The sequence below is a fragment of the Lepidochelys kempii genome, chromosome 6 (genome assembly GCF_965140285.1).
Source record: "Lepidochelys kempii isolate rLepKem1 chromosome 6, rLepKem1.hap1, whole genome shotgun sequence".
Taxonomy (NCBI): Eukaryota; Metazoa; Chordata; order Testudines; family Cheloniidae; genus Lepidochelys; species Lepidochelys kempii.
The window spans coordinates 5,133,065-5,152,759 of record NC_136385.1 but is presented as its reverse complement, the minus strand read 5'-3'; the positions used below and the strand labels follow the sequence as shown (position 1 = coordinate 5,152,759).

General features: G+C 52.2%; 2 protein-coding genes across 4 annotated transcripts in view; one reads left to right on the top strand and one right to left on the bottom strand.

Annotated features, from left to right (window-relative positions):
* The window catches only part of LOC144930635 (uncharacterized), a 54,673-nt gene that overhangs the window by 31,424 nt on the left and 3,554 nt on the right, over positions 1 to 19,695 (bottom strand). The window lies entirely within an intron of this gene.
* On the top strand, positions 1,096 to 18,543 carry LOC140912670 (caspase recruitment domain-containing protein 8). Its single transcript, XM_078853042.1, has 14 exons — positions 1,096 to 1,366; positions 6,996 to 7,208; positions 9,307 to 9,489; positions 11,713 to 11,784; positions 12,048 to 12,110; positions 12,630 to 12,680; positions 13,169 to 13,251; positions 13,600 to 13,664; positions 14,252 to 14,475; positions 14,961 to 15,220; positions 15,719 to 15,844; positions 16,201 to 16,342; positions 16,850 to 16,891; positions 17,912 to 18,543. The coding sequence occupies exons 1-14, from the start codon at positions 1,096 to 1,098 to the stop codon at positions 18,166 to 18,168; spliced, it is 2,052 nt and encodes a 683-aa protein (XP_078709168.1). The 3' UTR covers positions 18,169 to 18,543.

Below are 19,695 nucleotides of genomic sequence, written 5' to 3'. Positions count from 1 at the left end.
CTCGCCGCGGCTGCTGGCCGCGGTGCTGCCTTCGGAGCCGGGATCCCGGCCGGCAGCCGCCGCCGTCCCGCCGCCCAGCTCTGAAGGCAGCGCCGCCGCCAGCAGCCGCGCAGAAGTAAGGGTGGCGATACCATGACCCCCATTACAATAACCTTGCAACCCCCCCACCCCCCGACCACAACCTCCTCTTGGGTCAGGACCCCTGCAATTACAACACCGAGAAACCTCAGATTTAAAGAGCTGAAATAATGAATTTTACTATTTTTAAAATCCTATGAGTGTGAAACTGACCAAAATGGACCGGGAATTTGGTAGGGCCCTAATGATGTGAAATTGTCAGTGAAGACCGCAGGAGTTCGTTCCCTGCGCACTCGGGCTGTAGGGCAGGGAGGGGGAGAGGGGAGGTGCTAGCAATTCGTTCCAGGGGCAGTGAGTTCCACAGTCTGGGGCCTGAGAAGGCCCCTCCCCGGGCACAGACGATCTTCACCCTTGCAGTAGCTAAATCCAAGGATGGTGGAAATCCCAGAACTGGGGGTCATCTTGGTATCCCAGAACCAGCCCACTTAGCACCTGGGAATTTCCAGATGCCTCAGTTTCCCCATCTGTACACTGGAGACGATAATCCTTTGTCTATTGCTGTCCAGGGTAAGAATTTGTCCTTCTTCTGTAACTGTGCAGCCTCCAATGTAAATCTGGAGTGACCCCACTGATGTCAATGGAGTCACAGCAGGATTCGGAGCTTATTGAACCCGGCGTAACTGAATCCTGTCCGAAATCTGCTTTCCCTTTAGGCTCGGTTCCTCGTGCTGGTTCAAGCTGCTATCGCCGCTGGCAGGCAGCGTGGGCAAGGGAGAGCCCTAATTTCTGGACAGACCACATCAGGCGTGCGCACAGGGGGCTGCGGCCTCCCTCCCCGGCTGGCGGGAGCGGAGCGGAGCCGCCAGGCTGCGCTGTGGGGAAGCAGAGAGCGGAACAGGCCGGAGGAGGGAGGCGTGTGGCAACGGGGTTGGTTAAGGTGGAGCAATCACTTCCAGCCCTGCCTGATGCAGCTTCCTGATTCTTTCTCTGCTCGGGTCCGCTGCCCTCCGAGGGAGCATGGAGGGGACGGGGAGACAGCACCTGCTGCAGACCCTGGCAGGGCTGGGGAAGGACGAGCTCCGGAGATGGAAAGAGAAGCTGAGCAAAGTACCACTGAAGGAGGGATACCAGCGCATCCCCCAGGCCCTCCTGGAGGGAGCCGATCCGGGGGCCCTGGCCGAGCTGCTGATCAGCTACTATGGGGAGGAGTATGGGCTGCAGCTGGCTTTGCTTGCCCAGACTTTATGCAGTGCAGAACAAGCTGCAATGGAAGTCTCAAGGGCAGCTGGTGAGTTACCAGGCAGGAGGAGACCGGGCCCAGTGGATCCCCCAGTGCCTCTTGCGTCTTCCCCCAGCTATCCGCGCTAGCGACTGGGAACAGAGTCACGGGACAATCCCATCCCTGATCCAGTCCCCGCTCCCTGCCCGGCCTTCCCATTGCATCACCCCAAACTGGCACATCCTGCTGCCCAACTACCGTGCCCCGCCCTCCCCAATCCACTGTCCCAAGGATAGCTGGCAGCAGAGGCTAGGGCTGCCCCTGGAAATGAACCGCTGTCCCCAACAACCTTGTCTCTGTCCCATCCCCCATGCCATTGTCCTGGACCACGCCCCTCTCTGCCCCATACCTCCCATCACCACAGAGAATCACAGAAGTTTCAGGGTGGAAGGGACTATGAGAGGTCATCATGTCCAGCTCCCTGCACCGAGGTGGGACCAAGTAAACCTGGACCATCCCTGACAGGTGTTTGTCCAACCTGTTCTTAAAACCCTTCAGTGATGGGGACTCCACAACCCCCCTTGGAAGCCTGGTCCAAAGCTTAGCTACCTTGAGAGTTAGACAGATTTTCCTAATATCTAACCTACATCTCACTGGCAGCAGATTAAGCCAGTTACTTCTTGTCCTGCCTTTGGTGGACATGGAGAACCATTGATCCCTGTCCTCTTTATAAAAGCCCTGAACATCTTTTGAAGACTGTAATCTGGTCCCCCCTCTGCCTTCTTTTCTCAAGACTAAACATGCCTGGTTTTCTAAACTTTCTTTGTAGGTCAAGTTTCCTAAACCTTTGATCATTTTTGTTGCTCTCTCATGCACTCTCTCCAAATTATCTTAATCTTTCCTAAAGTATGGCATCCAGAATTGAACACAGTGCTCCAGCTGAGACCCCATCAGGGCTGAGTAGAGCAGGACAATTATCTTCCATGTTTTATATACAACACTCCAGTTAATACACCCCAGAATATTCGCCTTTTTCACAGCTGCATCACAGTGTTGACTCATATTCAATTTGTGACCCACTATAACTTGCCCGATCCTTTTCAGCAGTACGACACCTCAGCCAGTTATTCCCCATTTTGAAGTTGTGCATTTGGCTTTTCCCTCCAAAGTGTACTTCTTTGCACTTGTCTTCATTGAGTTTCATCTTATTGCTTTCAGACCAATTTGTCAAGACCCTTCTTAATTCTAATCCTGTGCTCCAAAGTGCTTGCAACCCCTCACAGCTTGAGGTCATCTGCAAATTTTATAAGCATCTCCCCACTCCATCATCCAAGTCATTAATGAAAATTGTGAACAGGACCCAGGACAGACCCCAGCAGGACCCCGCTAGATACATTCTCCCAGTTTGACAGTGAACCACTCATAGCTACTCTTTGAGTACGGGCTTTCAACCAGTTGTGCATTCACTTTATATTTGTTTCCTCTAGCCCTAGTTCGTTTATGAGGATGTCATGTGGACCTTATCAAAGGATGTACTAAAAACAAGATATATCATGGCTGCCTGTTTCCCCCACAGCCATTAGGCCAGTAATATTGTCAAAGAAGGAAGTTTGGCTGGTTTGGCATGATTTGTTTTTGAAAAATCCCTGCTGGCTAGTCCTTATAACCCTGTTGTCCTCCAGGGCTTATAAACCAACTGTTTAATCATTTGTTCCCGTCTCTTTCTAGGTAGCAGAGTTCTATAATTTCCCAGGTCCCCTTTGCTCCTCTTTTTAAAGGCAGGTATTACGTTTGGCCTTTTTCGGTCCTCTGGAACCTTACCTGTCATCTGCGTATCTCAAAGATAATTGCTGATGGTCCCAAGATTGCTTCAGCTGGTTCCTTAAGCACCCTAGGATGAATTTCATCAGGCCTTGCTGACTTGAAAACCTCTAACTTATCTAGCTATTCTTTAAGTGCTTCCTTCCCTATTTGGGCTTGTGGTCATTTCCCCTTGCTGTTAATATTAATTGCGTTAAGTATCTGGTCACCATTAACCTCTTTTAGTGAAAACTGAAGCAAAAGAGACATTAAACATCTCACTCTTTTTTATGCCATCCATTATTAGCTCTCCTTCCCCACTGATGGGAGGACCTACACTTTCCTTCGTCTTTCTTAAGAACCTCTTCTTTCTGCCTTTTATGTCCCTTGCCAGGTGTGACTTATTTTGTGCCTTAGCCTTTCTGATTGTTTCCCTGCATGCTTGTGCTCCTCTGTAGCAATTCGTCCACATGTCTCCTTTCTGTGGGATTCCTTTTTGATTTTCAGGTCATTCAAGTCCTCCTGCTGAAGCCATAATGGTCTGTTATTATTCTTCATCTCTCTTCTTTTCATTGTGATAGTTGTACCTTTAATACGTTCTCCTTGGGAAGCTGCCAGCTCTTCTGAACTCCTTTTTCTCTTAGATTCTCTTCCCAGGGGACCTCAACTACCAGTTCTCTGAGTTTGTTGGTCAGCTTTTTTGAAGTCCATTGCCCTCATTCTGCTGCTCTCGCTCCTTCCTTTCCTTAGGATCGTGACATCTATCCTTTCACGACTGCTTTTACCCAAATTGCCTTCCACCTTCAGATTCGCAACCAATTCCTCCTGGTTGGACAGAATCAAGTCTCAAACGGTTGTCCCCTTGGTTTCTTCCTCTACTTTCTGAATCAGAAAGTTTCCCCAATACATGCCAAGAATTTATTGGACAGCTTGTGTTTTGCCGCATTACTTTTCCAACAGCTGGCCGGGGAGTTCAAAGTCTCCCATTACTACCAGGTCCTGTATTTTGGGTATTTCTGTTATTTGTTCTGGAAATGCCTCATCCGCAAATTTGGGGGTCTATAGAAGACCCCCTACATCACCCCTACTCTATACCCCTTTTATCTTGACCAGAGACTTTCAGCTGCTCTGCCTCTCATTTCCTTCGGGACTTCAGAACAAGTGTATACACTCTTGATATACAATGGAACCCTGTCTTCCTGTTTTCTCTGCCTGGCCTTCCTGAACAAGCTAGACCCCACTATTACAGTATTCCAGTCATGACACGTATCCCACCAGAGCTGTGTAATGCCGTACAATGTCCACTCTGCCCCGCACCACCCATCACCCCATGTGACCTGCACTCTGCCCACCACAACCCACCCCATCACCTGCACTCTGCCCACCACAACCCACCCACCTGCCCAATGCAACCTCGTCCCTATCCCCACCATCACCCCCTGCAACCTCCACTCGGCACATTTACACAGTGGTGACTGAGATCAGAATCCAGGCCAGTCTTGTCTCCATTGGCATCAGGAGGCTCACTCCAGATTCACACCGGGGGTCACTGAGATCAGAAGTTGGCTCACATTTTTCAGAATGTCAGTCCCATTTTGTTTTTCTTTCCAGGATTAACCAGTGGAGAAGCTGAATCCACCCCTAGTTCTGCTGCACACACAGCGGCCGCAGGGGAGTGCTGCTTCTCTCTGTCTAACATACGCACTGGCCCACTGCAGCAAAAATGTGTCCCCCTTCCCAGTGCTATTCCTGGCCACCACAATCTGTACAAGTAACTAGGCCTGTGTACAGCCTGAAATCTACTTGATTGCAGATTCTCACTCACATCCTCTCCCAAACTCCAATCTGTGCATTGTCACCGTGCGGCTGTTAGCCAGCTGTTGTGCCCCACCCCAGAGGTGGCTGCATTTCAACAGCAGACGAGTGATTCATGTGCACCGTCGCTGTGTGGCTGTTAACCAGCAGCCTCGCCTCAGCGATAGCTAATTTCTAATGCTGTTTAGCATCGCTGTGTGTCTTCTAAGCAGCTGTCATATCCCACCAAAGCAAGACAGCAGGAAGTATGTGGGGGAGGGAGGGACGGGGTTGGATACTACACTAGATGGGCCTGTAGCTCTGACCTGGAGCAGCAGGGAGGGAGCAGAAACCCAGGCTAGATGGGCCCATTAGTTAAGGGGCCAGTAAGGCCTCAGGGTGCATAGGGGGACAAGTACTGGGCCTAGGGTGACCAGACAGCAAGTGTGAAAAATCAGGACGGGGGCGGGGGGTAATAGGAGCCTATATAAGGAAAAGACCCAAAAACCGGGACTGTCCCGATAAAAGCGGGACATCTGGTCACCCGAACTGGGCCCTGTGTATGACACGCATCCTCTTGGACTCTTTGTAGGCTCTGTGTCACACCTCTCCGAGGTCACGGATGAGCAGCTGGGGAGCAGTCTTTCAGTGCTTCAGAGGAAAAAACAAAAATCCTTGCCCAGCCGGCCTCTGCCTCGGGAGTGGCTCAGCAAGCTGACGGGCAAGAAGGGGAAGCAGCATCAAGCCTCCCCAGGCGGTGAGTGCAGCTGGCCAGTGCACGGTTTTCCCACCCCGTGGAAATTTTCAAGCCTTCAAGTAAGCTTTCCCATCCCTGATCGGGATGAGACAGCAAAATCTCAAATATTTCGGCAAAGTGAAAAACTAAACACTTTTCAGTTCAGGTCCCTCAGGACATTTCAGGTTGGTTTCGACTTCTCTTGCTGTTCGGGTGGGTGGTTCCCACCTCCTTTTTTCGAAAGTCTAATTAGCTAAGATTTGGAAATGGAACAATGGTTTGAACCGGAAAACCTGGCAGTTCTCATAACAAACAAGACTATATTGTCACTGGGAAAAAAGGGTCTCATGGAAAAATTCCTGACCAGCTGTAAAGTGATGTCTGTAGGCAACCGCATCAGCGCCTAGACGACCGAGCCGATGGTGCCAATCAGTTAGCTGCGGGGAACCAGGTGGAGGCGCTGGTGGGGGGGCGGGTGCGCCCCCATGGGCCAGGGAGAGAGACACAGACTGCCCTGCAGTAGCGACTGGGAAAGGGGGTGAGGACCCGGCAATGCCCACCTAGCCCTGCCTGCTTGGGACCAGATCCTTCCAGAGTTACCCGAGGCCATCAAGATCAGAATCTAACCCTGACTCAATTGCTGAAAGTGGAGTCACTCCAGATTCACATCAGGGTCACTGCTATCACAATTTGGCTCACATTTTTCAGTAGATGTTCAGTTACGTTTGGTTTTTCTTCTCAGGATCCTTTAGTGAAGAGACTCAATCCACCTCTGGGTCTAGTACAGGGACAGAGGCGGCAGGAGGTGGGTAGCACTGACAACAGCTCAGCTTCTGTCTGCCTAACATACACACTGACCCAAAAAGTGTGTTTGCCTTCAGGTACTATTGGGGCCACCTTACTCCTGGCAACCACAACTCTATACAAGTAACCAGGCCTATGTATGGCCTGAAATCTCCTTGATGCAGGATTCTCGTTCACATCCTGTCCCAAACTCCAAGCTGTGCCCTGTCACTGTGCAGCAGTTTGCCAGCTGCTGCGCCCCACCCCAGAGGTGGCTGCATTTCAGCAGCAGGTGAGCGATCCCTGCGCACCATGGCTGTGCGGCTGTTAACCAGCTGCCCCACCTTGGAGGCAGCTGCTTTTCAATGCTGGGTGGCTTTGCTGCGTGTCTTCTCAACAGCCATCACACCCCGCCGAATCGAGACAGCGGGGGGGGGGAGGAGATATGAGGCTAGATGGGCCAAGGGGTCTGATCCGGGGCAGCAGGGAGGGGGTGGGAACCCAGGCTAGGTGGGCCATTAGTCAGGGGTGGGGGGCAGGTATTGGGCTGTGTGTGTGACGCGCTCCCTCTATGTCTCCCTCCAGGCCCCATGAGGGAACAGGGCCCTGTCTCACAGCCCTCTGAGGACGTCAACGTGCTGCGGGATATGGGGTTGATGCCGCCTGAGGGGAGCAGGTTTTCAGGGAGAACAGTGATGATGAAGGTCGTCTTCCCTGGCCTGAGTTTACCTAAACCTTCGCGGTGGATAAGGAAGTTGCAGGGCAAGAAGGCGAAGCCGCATCAGGCCTTCACAGGCAGTGAGTGCAGCTGGCCAGGACACTGTTTTCCTGGCTCAGGATTCTCATTCACTTCCTGTCCCAAACTCCTATCGGTGCCCTGTCACTGGGCGGCTGTTAGCCAGCTGCTGTGCCGCACCCCAGAGAAGGCCGCTTTTCAGTACTGTGTGGCATCGCTGTGTGCCTTCTCAGCAGCCGTCATGCGCCCGCCCCCCCCCCCCCCCCAAGCCAGGACAGCAGGAAGTTTGCGGGGGCAGGAGATGGCATACTGAGCTAGATGGGCCCGCTGGTCTAATCCAGGAGGGCAGGGGGAGGGATAGCAGTCTAGAAGGGGTTATTTGCTTGAGGCTCTCATTCTCTCTCAGCCCAGCTACAGACCTGGACCCCTTGTACAACCAGAGAGGTGGGTCCAGTCCCCAGGCGGAGGAGAATGGGGAGCTGGGGGAGGAGACTGAGAGGGAGAATGAGGGGGAGGAGGGAATGACCCATTATAAAAGCTCATGGGGATGTCCCCGCCGGCTGCGGCTGGTGGCCTGGAAATCGACACGCAGGGCTGGACATCGTGGAAAGAGCTCTAGGGCTGGTTGGAGGCTGTGCTGGAAAAGCAGCATCTGGGCAGCGAGCATCCCAGGGTGGGACTCGCTGGATCTTGGCAGGGGTAACCAGGAGACATGGGCCCATTGCTCTGATGCAGAGGGCTGGATGGGCCCATGGGTCTGACCCAGGGCAGCAGGGAGGAGTCGGGATGCTGGGCTAGATGGGCCCATTCTTTGATGCTTTTCTAACTCTGAGAGGAAAGTGATCAGGAACAGTCAGCATGGATTCACCAAGGGAAGGTCATGCCTGACTAATCTAATCGCCTTCTATGATGAGATTACTGGTTCTGTGGATGAAGGGAAAGCAGTGGATGTATTGTATCTTGACTTTAGCAAAGTTTTTGACACGGTCTCCCACAGTATTCTTGTCAGCAAGTTAAAGAAGTATGGGCTGGATGAATGCACTATAAGGTGGGTAGAAAGTTGGCTAGATTGTCGGGCTCAACGGGTAGTGATCAATGGCTCCATGTCTAGTTGGCAGCCGGTGTCAGGTGGAGTGCCCCAGGGGTTGGTCCTGGGGCCGGTTTTGTTCAATATCTTCATAAATGATCTGGAGGATGGTGTGGATTGCACTCTCAGCAAATTTGCGGATGATACTAAACTGGGAGGAGTGGTAGACATGCTGGAGGGCACGGATAGAATACAGAGGGACCTAGACAAATTGGAGGATTGGGCCAAAAGAAATCTGATGAGGTTCAATAAGGATAAGTGCAGGGTCCTGCACTTAGGACAGAAGAACCCAATGCACAGCTACAGACTAGGGACCGAATGGCTAGGCAGCAGTTCTGCGGAAAAGGACCTAGGGGTGACAGTGGACGAGAAGCTGGATATGAGTCAGCAGTGTGCCCTTGTTGCCAAGAAGGCCAATGGCATTTTGGGATGTATAAGTAGGGGCATAGCGAGCAGATCGAGGGACATGATCGTCCCCCTCTATTCGACACTGGTGAGGCCTCATCTGGAGTACTGGGTCCAGTTTTGGGCCCCACACTACAAGAAGGATGTGGATAAATTGGAAAGAGTCCAGCGAAGGGCAACAAAAATGATTAGGGGTCTGGAACACATGATTTATGAGGAGAGGCTGAGGGAACTGGGATTGTTTAGTCTGCAGAAGAGAAGAATGAGGGGGGATTTGATAGCTGCTTTCAAGTACCTGAAAGGGGGTTCCAAAGAGGATGGATCTAGACTGTTCTCAGTGGTAGCTGATGACAGAACAAGGAGTAATGGTCTCAAGTTGCAGTGGGGGAGGGTTAGGTTGGTTATTAGGAAAAACTTTTTCACTAGGAGGGTGGTGAAACACTGGAATGCGTTACCTAGGGAGGTGGTGGAATCTCCTTCCTTAGAAGTTTTTAAGGTCAGGCTTGACAAAGCCCTGGCTGGGATGATTTAATTGGGGATGGGTCCTGCTTTTGAGCAGCGGGTTGGACTAGATGACCTCCTGAGGTCCCTTCCAACTCTGTTATTCTATGATTCTATGATTCTATGATTCTCTCTCTTTCTCTGCCTGGACCCTGCTATGGAAGCAGCCTTCCCACAACGCTCCCAGAGCACTGTGCATCATCCCCAGGAGGAGTCTGTTTATGGCAGTGTCCCTCAGGAACCTCCTGCCCTGCCGGCTGGGGCCATGGGAGAAGTCACACTGATGTCGGGGAAGAAAAAGACCGGGGGTCCCGTTCCCCCTGTGCTGGAGGCACTCGGTGGGGGGCCAGGTGTGTTGGGAAAGAAGTTACTGGGAGGGAGCTCCCCGGGGTGGGATACCAGACTAGCTGGGCCCCTGGGTCTGCTCCATTCTAGTCCCAGCTCCCTAGGGGCATGCGCTGGGTGTCTTGTGACTGCATCTGCAGGTGAAGCGGTGACAAAGGGGGTGGGATCCCCGAGGGCTGGACACCACCTCACAGACAGCTAAGCCAACTCCTCTTCTCCCTCTGCCTCCAGAGTGACCCAGCTGGGCACAGGGCCTCCAGATCAGTGAACTCCCCATCTCTCCAGCCACCACCCCATGACAAGCAGCGGGGATTTCCTCTGGTCCAGCTGATCAGCAGCGGACAGGAGGCGCTGGGAGGGAGAGGAAGAGCTGATTGGTGGGATAGTGGGCGCATTTTTTTCCATGGGGGCGCCAACCCCGGAGCACCCACGGAGTCAGCGCGTATGTCTGGGGCACAAGGTCCCTCCAGCCAAATGGGCTTTGGAGGGCTCCCCTTTAAAGGCATAGATTCCCCCTCCCATCCTGGGAGCAGATGAAGGGGCCGGGCTCAGCTCTGAAGACAGAAATGGCCCCCGGTAAACAGATGTGCTCTAGTGGGACATTACTGAGAGTATCCAATTCAGGACGAACTGCCAAGAAACAGGGCAGTCACAGCCCAAGCCTGGTGGTCCTCCACTTATAAGATACACCAGACCAGCCCACAAAAAGAACTTCTGTCTCACCACACTGGCTATCAAGAAGTTAGAGGAGCAATTCCCTCAGATACTCCAGTTCCCTGCGTCACCACCAGCCGCACTCCTTATAGGGATAAGTGTTCTTAAAACCAGTGTCCCCAGTTCGTACTTCAATCAGATAACATCATATCCCCTCACATGTAGCCACCGTTACTCCCAAGCCTGGTCACCACCAGTCCTGTTGTCAGTGGAATCTGACTGATACATGTTCGACCCTGGCTGGATTCCCCCAATTGATGTATTTTATAATCATATGGTAAAAATGAGAAAGTCCGTAATTTTTCAGTAACAGTGGCTGACACCTTTGTATTGTTATGTCTGATTTTGTAAGGAAGTCGTTTTTAAGTGAGGTGAGACTTGGGGGTACCCAAGACAAATCAGACGCCTGAAAGGGGTACCGTCGTCTGGAAATGTTGAGAGCCACTGCTTTAATCACCCAGCTAAAGCTTGATCGGAATTTTTCAGATTTCAGATTTAAAAATTGAGTTGGCATTTTGGCCAGAAAAATTTTTTTTAAGCCATCATGAGAACCGGCTGAAAATTTGGAATTTCCATTTTGTGAACTTCTGCATGAGGCTGACCCTTGATTTTCGTTCCAAATTGAAACCAAATCCAAAATCTTGTGCCAAACCTCCCTTGATGGAAATTTTGCTTGAAACTCAGACCTCAGCCTCTTCCTCTTCCTCCACGTCCTCCTTCTAAAAAGATGCCAAAATCTGCACAATTTCAGTTCCAATGAAAGGGCATCGCTCGACAGAAAAATGTTGCATCAGAAAAGCTCTTCTCATTATAGCTTTTTTCTGGTTTTCAACCAAACTGGGGTCAGGATCATCGTGAGTGCTAGAAGCCCTGCTGGATAAAACGTGTCAAAGTTCATAAGATGAACATAAGATCATAAGAACGGCCAGACTGGGTCAGACCAAAGGTCCATTTAGCCCAGTATCCTGTCTGCCGACATTGGCCAATGCCAGGTGCCCCAGAGGGAATGAACAGAACAGGGAATCATCAAGTGATCCATGCCGTCACCCATTCCCAGCCTCTGGCTAACAGGCTAGGGCCACGCTCCCTGCCCAATAGCCATTGATGGAGCTATCCTCCATGAACTTATCTAGTTCTTTTTTGAACCCTGTTATGGTCTTGGCCTTCACACCATCCTCTGGCAAGGAGTTCCACAGGTTGACTGTGCACTGTGTGAAAAAATACTTCCCTTTCTTTGTTTTAAACCTGCTGCCTATTAATTTCATGAAGAAAAGTGTGTGGGGCGGGGAATTGATCTATTTCTGTCATTCCCCCTCCCGAGCTCTACCGATGTTGTTTGTTATTGGTATTATCCTGGCTCCTTGGAGCCGTACTCCTGGCTCAGGATCCCATTGTGTATGGACACAGAACAAAAAGACAAGTCCCACACCCAGAGTGCTGGCAATCTAAGCAGTGAAATCATTGAGCTCTGCTGATGAACAGCTGGTACTAATCCTGGTCTCTCTCACCCATAGGACGTGCAAGTCACACGCCAGCTCTTCATGATTTAATTTCCTTTGGTGAAAACCCAGCAGTGGCATCAGCAGGTGAGCCCGGAATTGCCCAGAGGGATGGAATGGGCCCGATGGGAACTCGCTGCAGGGTGGACAGTGACAGCGCCGGGGCTGTGTCTCACTGCAGTCCTGCTGGATTTTTCCCTAAGGGAAGCTGGGGTCAGCGAGATCAGAATCTGGCCCAGACTCCATTGACACCAGTGGGGTCACTCCAGATTTACACCACGGTCACTGAGGTCAGAATGTGGCTTAATTTTTTCAGCGTTTTGGCCCTTTCCCTCTGTTTTGCCCTGCAGGATCTTTGGATAGCGAGACTGAGCCCAGCCCTAGTTCGGAGGCAGGGACAGCTGAGGTTGAAGGTGGGTGGCACCGATCACAGCTCTGCTCCTCCGCTTCTACCATACACACTGGCCCATCACTTCCAGAGGTTCTTCGGCCCTCCCAGTGCCAATGGGGCCACCTTATTCCTGGCAACCATAATTCTGTACAAGCAAGTAGGCCCTGTGCACAGCCTCCGAGTCCAGTAGGTTCAGGATTCTCCTTCACCACCTGTCCCTAACTCCCAGTGTCACTGTGTGGCTGCTAGCAAGCTGTTGCGCCCCACCCCAGAAGCAGCTGCATTTCACTGCTCAGTGAACGATCCCTGTGTGACGATGCTGTGCATCTCTCACCCAGCTGTCCCACCCCAGAGGTGGCTGTGTTTCAGCATTGGATATGCTATCGCTGTGCAGTGTTGCTGTGAGGCAGTTACACAGCTGCTGTGTCCCACCCCAGAGGTGGCTGCACTTGTATCCTGGAAAGCAGTTTGGGATGGAAGAGGCCTGGGAAATAGATGCTAATGACGTTATTGACATTATTAACAATTCATCCCTCCCCAGAGATCATCTGCCAACAGACTCTGCTTCTCTCCGCTGGGGCTGGGGCTGCCGGTGAGTGAGGTTGAAATGGACCCAGTGGCGGGTGGTCTGATGGGCCTCGCTCATGACTGAGCAGAGAGAAACCAAATGTCCACTTTTGGCTCTGACCGTCCCCTGATCAGACCTTGTCTCTGCCCCCAGCACCTGCATCAGGTTTAATCTCCACTGTCTGCAGGATCCCTCTGGGGTCTCCTCTCCCTCCATTCCACCCGCTCCACATCCTTCCCGGTCCTCTCCCCTTTACACCCTGATCCCCCTCCCTGACCCCGCCTTTCCCACCCCACCCTCTGACCCAGCATAGAGCCCTTCCCACAGGCCTTGCCAGCCCAGCACACTACACAGCGGCAGCGGCAGGGCTGGGCAGACACAAAGAACAGACCCATCTGCAGGGAAGTTTGCTGATGGAAATGCCCAGGTCCCATTGCTCTGCACAGGGGAAGGGGGCTCCTTATTCAACGTTGTGAGAATGTGAGATGTGAAAGGGTCTTTCCCCCTCGCAGCCACAGGAGAGACCAGCCTGAGTGAGGATCCCAGCAGGGACCCCTGGGGACAGGACAAATGTGACTTGTGTCCCAGAGAGGAGGTAAAGAATTGTGGGATCACTCGGATCCTTTTCTGTCTGTCCATCTATCACCACTTCCCTTCTCTCTTTCTCTCCCTCGCCTCAGCCATACCTCTGAGAATTTCACCAATGCTCAGGGCTGGGGCATTTTGGGCACTTGGGAAACACCCCTGGGGAATGACTGACTGTGGGGCTGGAATCCAGCTGATCACAGAGTCCCCCCCTGCCAGCCACTTTGCCAGGGTCCCAGGCCACAGAAACAGCCCCCAGCTGACCACTTGGCCACAGCTGTCCAGGTTCCCTCTGCAAAGAGCTCTGCAGTGGGAAATCCCAAATGGGGCTGAGTTAACGCCTGTTCCTGTGTTCTAGGATCCTCCAGAAGAAATACACCCTGAGACTGTTCGGGGCCCAGATAGGAAGCAGGAGACGTACAGGTGAGAGCTGGTCCTGGGAGTTCGGTGTCTGGGAGCGCAGGCCAGCTCCTATCACACTGAGTGTGCAGCATCCCATGGGGTGGGCTCCATGTAAAGAGACGCTTGCGTGGGTGGGTAGAGCAGAGCAGGGGGTGAATGAACCAGGAGTCTTGAGAGCTCTAGGAAGGGAGTGGGGTTTAGTGGGTCAGAGCAGCGGAGCTGGGACTGAGGACATCTGGGTTCTACTCTCAACTTTGCCACTTCCTCACTGAGTGACCTAGGACGAGTTATTTCTCCTCCCATGGCTCAGTTTCTCCAAATGGGGAGACAGTGTTCCCATATGTGATGCGGAGGAACATAATGAATCCACTCATTTAGCCTGACTCTCCTTTGCTCCTCGGAGGAGGACAGGTCTGAGAAGGGCCAACTGTTCTCATTGTCACCCAACTTCAGTTGTTGGTTACAGAGTAACCCTGATAGCGAAGCACAGGGCTGAGCTGAAGGCAGAGTTAAGGGGATAAATGTGAGGGCACCCGGGGTCAGTTGGAAAAGGACGTGAGATGGTTCCAGCCAGTGCTGTTTAACCCTTTTCTCCCCATGCTGTGCAGGGTTCACATCCCAGAGGCAGGCTCCTTCCGTTGCTCTGAAACCGAACTGGGGTTCGAGGTAAGAGCAGCCGTGACCATCCAGTACGGATACGACTCCTGGAATCAGCATCTGAGTGCATCTGAGAAGCAGCAATGGATGGTGTCCGGCCCTTTGTTCAACATCCAGGTGGAACCAGCTAGGGCCGTGGCAGCCGTTCACCTCCCGCACTTCCTGTGCCTTGCGGGTACGGCCGGAAATAATCAAAGTAGCAATAACTGTACATGGTAATGCCAAGCCCAGTCGCCAGTGTGCTTGCAATCACCATGGGAATGGTCACTCTAGAAACCCAGCCATGAGACCCAGACTCATATTGAGCCATAACCACCATCTCCTGAGTCAGACCCACGGTGACACTGTGAGTTGTAATCCTTAGACCAATCAGGGTTTTAGCTACATCACAGCCTGAAACAGAGCCCTAATCATAGAGCTTCTCCTCATCTTCATAATCCTGGCCTCCAGCCCCTGCTCTCACCCACCAGCCTGTGCTCCTCTCCCAGGGACAGAACCCAGGAGTCCTGGCTCCTAGCCCTCCCTTCTCTAACCCATCAGAGACCCCACTCCCCTCCCCTCCCCAGAGCCAGGGTAGAAACCAGGAGTCCTGGCTCCCACCTGGCCACTCTACTCACCTACCCACGCTTCCCCTTTGTTTGCTTTATAATCCACCCCCAGGGGGAGAGGTCGATGCCTCCCGGATGCGAATTGCCCATTTCGTTGACGGGCGGATGACCCTGGAAGAGCCAACAGGGGTGAGGCCGTTCCATGCCGTGCTGGAGAACCCCAGTTTCTCCCCTCTGGGCGTGCTCTGGAGGAAGATACAGTCTAAATGCCAGGCAAAAGTCCACACCCTGGCACTGCTCTACCGGGCACTCAGGTCTGCGAACACAACCCTGCACCTCTACCTGATCCCCAATGACCACTCCCTGAGACAGGTAACCGGGAACCGACCGCACACACCGGGGCCACCAGTCAGCCTAGAGTGTGGGATAGCAGATAGCAGGGCATGCGGGCACTGCCCACCGAGCGGCAGAGGAGATCCATTGTGCTGGACGCTGCCCAGAGCCCGGCTGAGATCGGGGCCTCCCTCGGGCCGGGCACTGCCCTGACACATCAAGTGAGACAGTTGCTGCCCCAAGCAGTTAAGAATCTAAATAGACCAATGGAGGATTATTCTTCCCATTTCACAGATGGGAAACTAAGGCCCAGGGAGATTCAGTGGCTAGCCCAAGGCCATACAGGGAGTCTGTGGAAGAGCCAAGGGCTGAACCTGGCTCCCCTGGGTCCCAGCCCAGGGCCTTAACACAAGCCAACCTTTCCCTCTCGTTGTGGGTGGCTGTGCGGGAAGGCCAGGGGGAAGCAGGACCCTGACAGCAGGAACCTGGGCATGGGGCTCTGTATTCCCCAGCCATGGCTCTGCTTGTGCCCTACAGGCTGTTAATGACCATGAGTCCAAATGCCCCTCGGTGCGTGTGCACAAGCCTTCCAGGACCAAGCCCTTGAAATTTGGCTCCTGTTGTGTGGTATCCAGCTCATCCCAGCTTGAGGTGATACCAGAGGTGAGTGACAGGCTTAAAATCACCAGCCCCTCAAGTCCTTACTCTGTTCTGTCCCAATGTGGCATTAGGGGGCGCTGTGCTGCAGGGAGCGGGGCAGGGACTCAGTAGGGGGCACTGTCCCCTCACAGCCATTTTTGACCCCAGTGCCTCGCAGTGGCACTAGGGGGCGCTGTGCTGCAGGGAGCAGAGCAGGGGATCAGTAGGAGGCGCTCTCCCCTCACAGCCAATGCTGACCCGGTGCCCCAGCATGGCGTGCCCCCGCTGCGCCGCAGGAAATGAAGTGGAGGGGGGAGCTCAGGAGGGTCTGCTGGCTCAGGCAGGGTCATTCCTAATGGACTGTCTTCCCTTCCCATCAGGAGCTGGAGTTCTGTTATCTGGACCCCAAGATGGAGCAGGCGTACCTGGAGATCTACATCCGGGACATGCAGGAGGGGCTGCAGCTCAGCCTGTTGGAAAAGATAGAAGGGGAACCGATCTGGAAGGCTTTGGTGAGACCAGGTAGGCTCAGCCCAGCCGAAGGCGGGGACAGAAGTGTGTGCATGGCGATGGGTGGAGAGATGGAATGGTGCATATATAGATGGAGGGATGAATGGGCGTGTCTGGGGATGGATGGGTAAGTGTATGTGGGTGGATGGATGGATGGGTGCATGCATGGAATGGTGTATATAGACATGGAGGGATGGAAAGTTGTGGATGGAGGGTATATGGGGATGGATAGACAGATGAATAGATAGACCAGCAGTCAATGAAATAGGATTAGCTAGATTAGCCAGATCAGCGTTTGAGGATCCAGGGATGTAGCTAGCTAAATAAACCAGCACTTTAGGGTCTAGTGATGGATGGATGTTTCTCTGCAACCTGGTGGCAATAAATACATAAATTACAATGTGACTAATTTAGCCAATCAGATTGAACAGTCCCCGCTAGGACATGACCAAAAGCAGCCACATTAATCAAAACCCTTTGGATCCAACCTCCTGACTCTCCTTCCCTTCTCTCTTCCAGAAGACGTGATGGTCTGTGTTTCATCTGCCCAAATGCAGACAGGTTAGTAGGGATTCACTGAGCCGCAAAACCTGTTCTCTGATCCCAGCACTTCTGGACACAAAATGCTTGTGAAAGCCCCTGCGATCCTTTGTGATCATTTGGTGTCCAGCATTGTTTATCCTCCCAGAGTGTCGACTCTTCTTGAAATCTCTGGAGCCTGGGGACTCTCCACATTGGAAAGTTGAAAGATTGTTTTGGATCATGAATAGAGCAGGGCAAATAATGGATTTGCTTGTTTGCTTTGGCAGCTCCAAAAACCTGGGCGGGTGGGGGTGGAATTCATATCGGGTCAAATTAAATGTTTCATTTGACCTGAAATTGAAATGGTTTGATTTCAGCTCTTTTTAATAAAAGCAAAGGAAATGCAGGGCTAGATTCAAAAACTAGGGGTGGGGGTGCTCCTCTTATACCTAGTGGTTAGAGCACTCACCTGGGAGGGGGAGACCTTGGTTCAAATCCATACTCTGGAGGAAGAATTTGAACCTGGATCTCCAACATCCCAGCAGAGTACCCTAACCACCAAGCTCTAGTCTATTTTGAGGAAGCCCTTAGTCTCTCCTGTTGGAGCTGTACCACTGGGTATAATTGAATAGTCATTGAGCCAAAGAGAGATCATGAGAAAAACTGTTTGGGGCACTTATCTGCGAGATCGATTCTAGTCCCTGTTCTCTGTCCTTCCCCGCTCCAGAGGCAGCTGCAATTCAGCATTTCACGAGTGATCCCTGTGCCCTACTGTTACTAAACAGCTGCCATGTCCTACCCCAGAGGCAGGTGCATTTCACAGCTCAGTGAGCAATCCCTTCGGAGCACTGCTGTTTTGCTCCACCCCAGAGGTGGCTGCATTTCAGTGCTGGGGGAGCAATCCGTGGCAATGAGTAATGTGATGCTTGCAGCGGATGCTTGTAAATCTTGTACAAACTTCGAATCCATTAGGAGCAAGGCCCTAGAGAAACAGAAGGTCTGACTGTTCCATGGCATGATGAGAAACAGCAATTCTCTTCTCTTTGTCTCTCCCCTCAGAAGAACATTTCATCGACCAGCACCGAGAACAGCTGATCCAACGGGTGCGCCAGGTGGACGGCGTGCTGGATAAACTGTACAACACCGTGCTGGACAATGAGCAGTACCAGAGCATCCGAGCCGAGAGAACGGACCCGGAGAAAATGAGGAAGCTCTTCGACCTGCTCCCGAGTTGGAACCAGGACTGCAAGGACCAGCTCTACCAGGTGCTGGAGGCCAAGCAGAAATTCCTCATCCGAGAGCTTAAGGGGACATAAGACTGGCTGCCCTGGATCAGACCAGGGGCCCATCTAGCTCAGTATCCTGTTTGTGACAGGGGCCAGTACCAGCTTCTTAAGGGGAAGGTGCAAGACCCTCCTCCTTGACAAATCTGGACTAATCTGCCCATGTTGGGTTAAACCCAGTGTCCCCAACTGGGTAATCCATTCTGCTTCCTTAAAATCTTTCCTGGCTGCGACACTCTGTACCTCAAAGCAGCACCCTGGAACCCCTGTATTCACCACGGTCATGTAATTATTATAAGTTTTGTACAAAGGATGTCTTTGTGAGGGATCATTTTAAAAGTCTTGATCTGTTGAACATTAACAGCCTGTTGGACTGTGTGTGCTAACACTGTGTGTGAAGTTATGAAGCGCTGTTGTATGTGTTAGTGTAATATGTGGTGAGGTTGGGCACACCCACAACCAGCCTTTCACTGAAAACAAAGGAGCAGCCATCCATAGCCAGAGGGACGATTATGGCTCGTCAACATCCAACCCACTATCCCACAGACTTCTCTGAGAAGGCAGGTACGGAATGGAAACTGCTTGACCCATGGGGACTGCCTGACCCCCACGTCACAGCACAGATCTTTCCATCAAGCTGGAAGAAAGTCTAAAAGTGGAGAAGTGACACCATCACTGGGACTCTCCCCACTCCCCATCTCAACACCTGGAAGCACATCTGGAAGACAATGACTTTGAACTGAGGGAAGTTTGGTCCCAGGGTGGAAGGTGTTAGAGGGCTTTCCCTCAACACTCCCACTCCACTGGTTCTTGTCACGCAGACAGCAAGCAGCAAACGATCAGAAGTCTGAGGTGTAGACAACGCGATGTTTAGTGGGGTTAGTTCCCAACAAGCATATCCAGAGCTCTACACACCAGCAAAATCTGCATCTGTTTCCTAGTGTTCAGTTCCCAGCTCTGATACCACGGAGCATTTACCCCGTGTCCCCCTTCCCAGCTCAAAACATAGAGAATCCCTCTAGGCAAAACCTTAAGTTACAAAAAAGACACACAGACAGGAATAGTCATTCTATTCAGCACAGCTATTTTCTCAGCCCTTTAAAGAAATCATAATCTAACACATACCTAGCTAGATTACTTACTAAATTCTAAGACTCCATTCCTGTTCTGTCCCCAGCAAAAGCAGCATACAGACAGACCCAGACCCTTTGTTTTTCTCCCTCCTCCCAGCTTTTGAAAGTATCTTGTCTCCTCATTGGTCATTTTTGTCAGGTGCCAGTGAGGTTACCTTTAGCTTCGTAACCCTTTACAGGTGAGAGGATTTTTCCTCTGGCCAGGAGGGATTTTAAAGGTGATTACCCTTCCCTTTATATTTATGACACACCCCCTTTGTACCCCATGGGAGAGGTAAGGTGGGAGGTTGTGTTGCGGTCAGGGCTGGGCATTTTTTGGTCTTTTAGTGTTTTATACCTCTCCACCCTCAAGCTCCTTTGCCCCTCCCAACTGGTTGCTTGAATTTGCCTTGAGATTGGGGTTGAGGCAGTCTTCCAGTGTGCTCTC

Excerpts from the sequence above, each read along its gene's own strand:
- LOC140912670 (XM_078853042.1), top strand. The coding sequence starts at position 1,096 with ATGGAGGGGACGGGGAGACAGCACCTGCTGCAGACCCTGGCAGGGCTG. Across the intron at positions 13,665-14,251 it reads AGGAAGCAGGAGACGTACAG|GGTTCACATCCCAGAGGCAG; the intron begins GTGAGAGCTGGT and ends CATGCTGTGCAG. Across the intron at positions 15,221-15,718 it reads ATGACCACTCCCTGAGACAG|GCTGTTAATGACCATGAGTC; the intron begins GTAACCGGGAAC and ends TGTGCCCTACAG.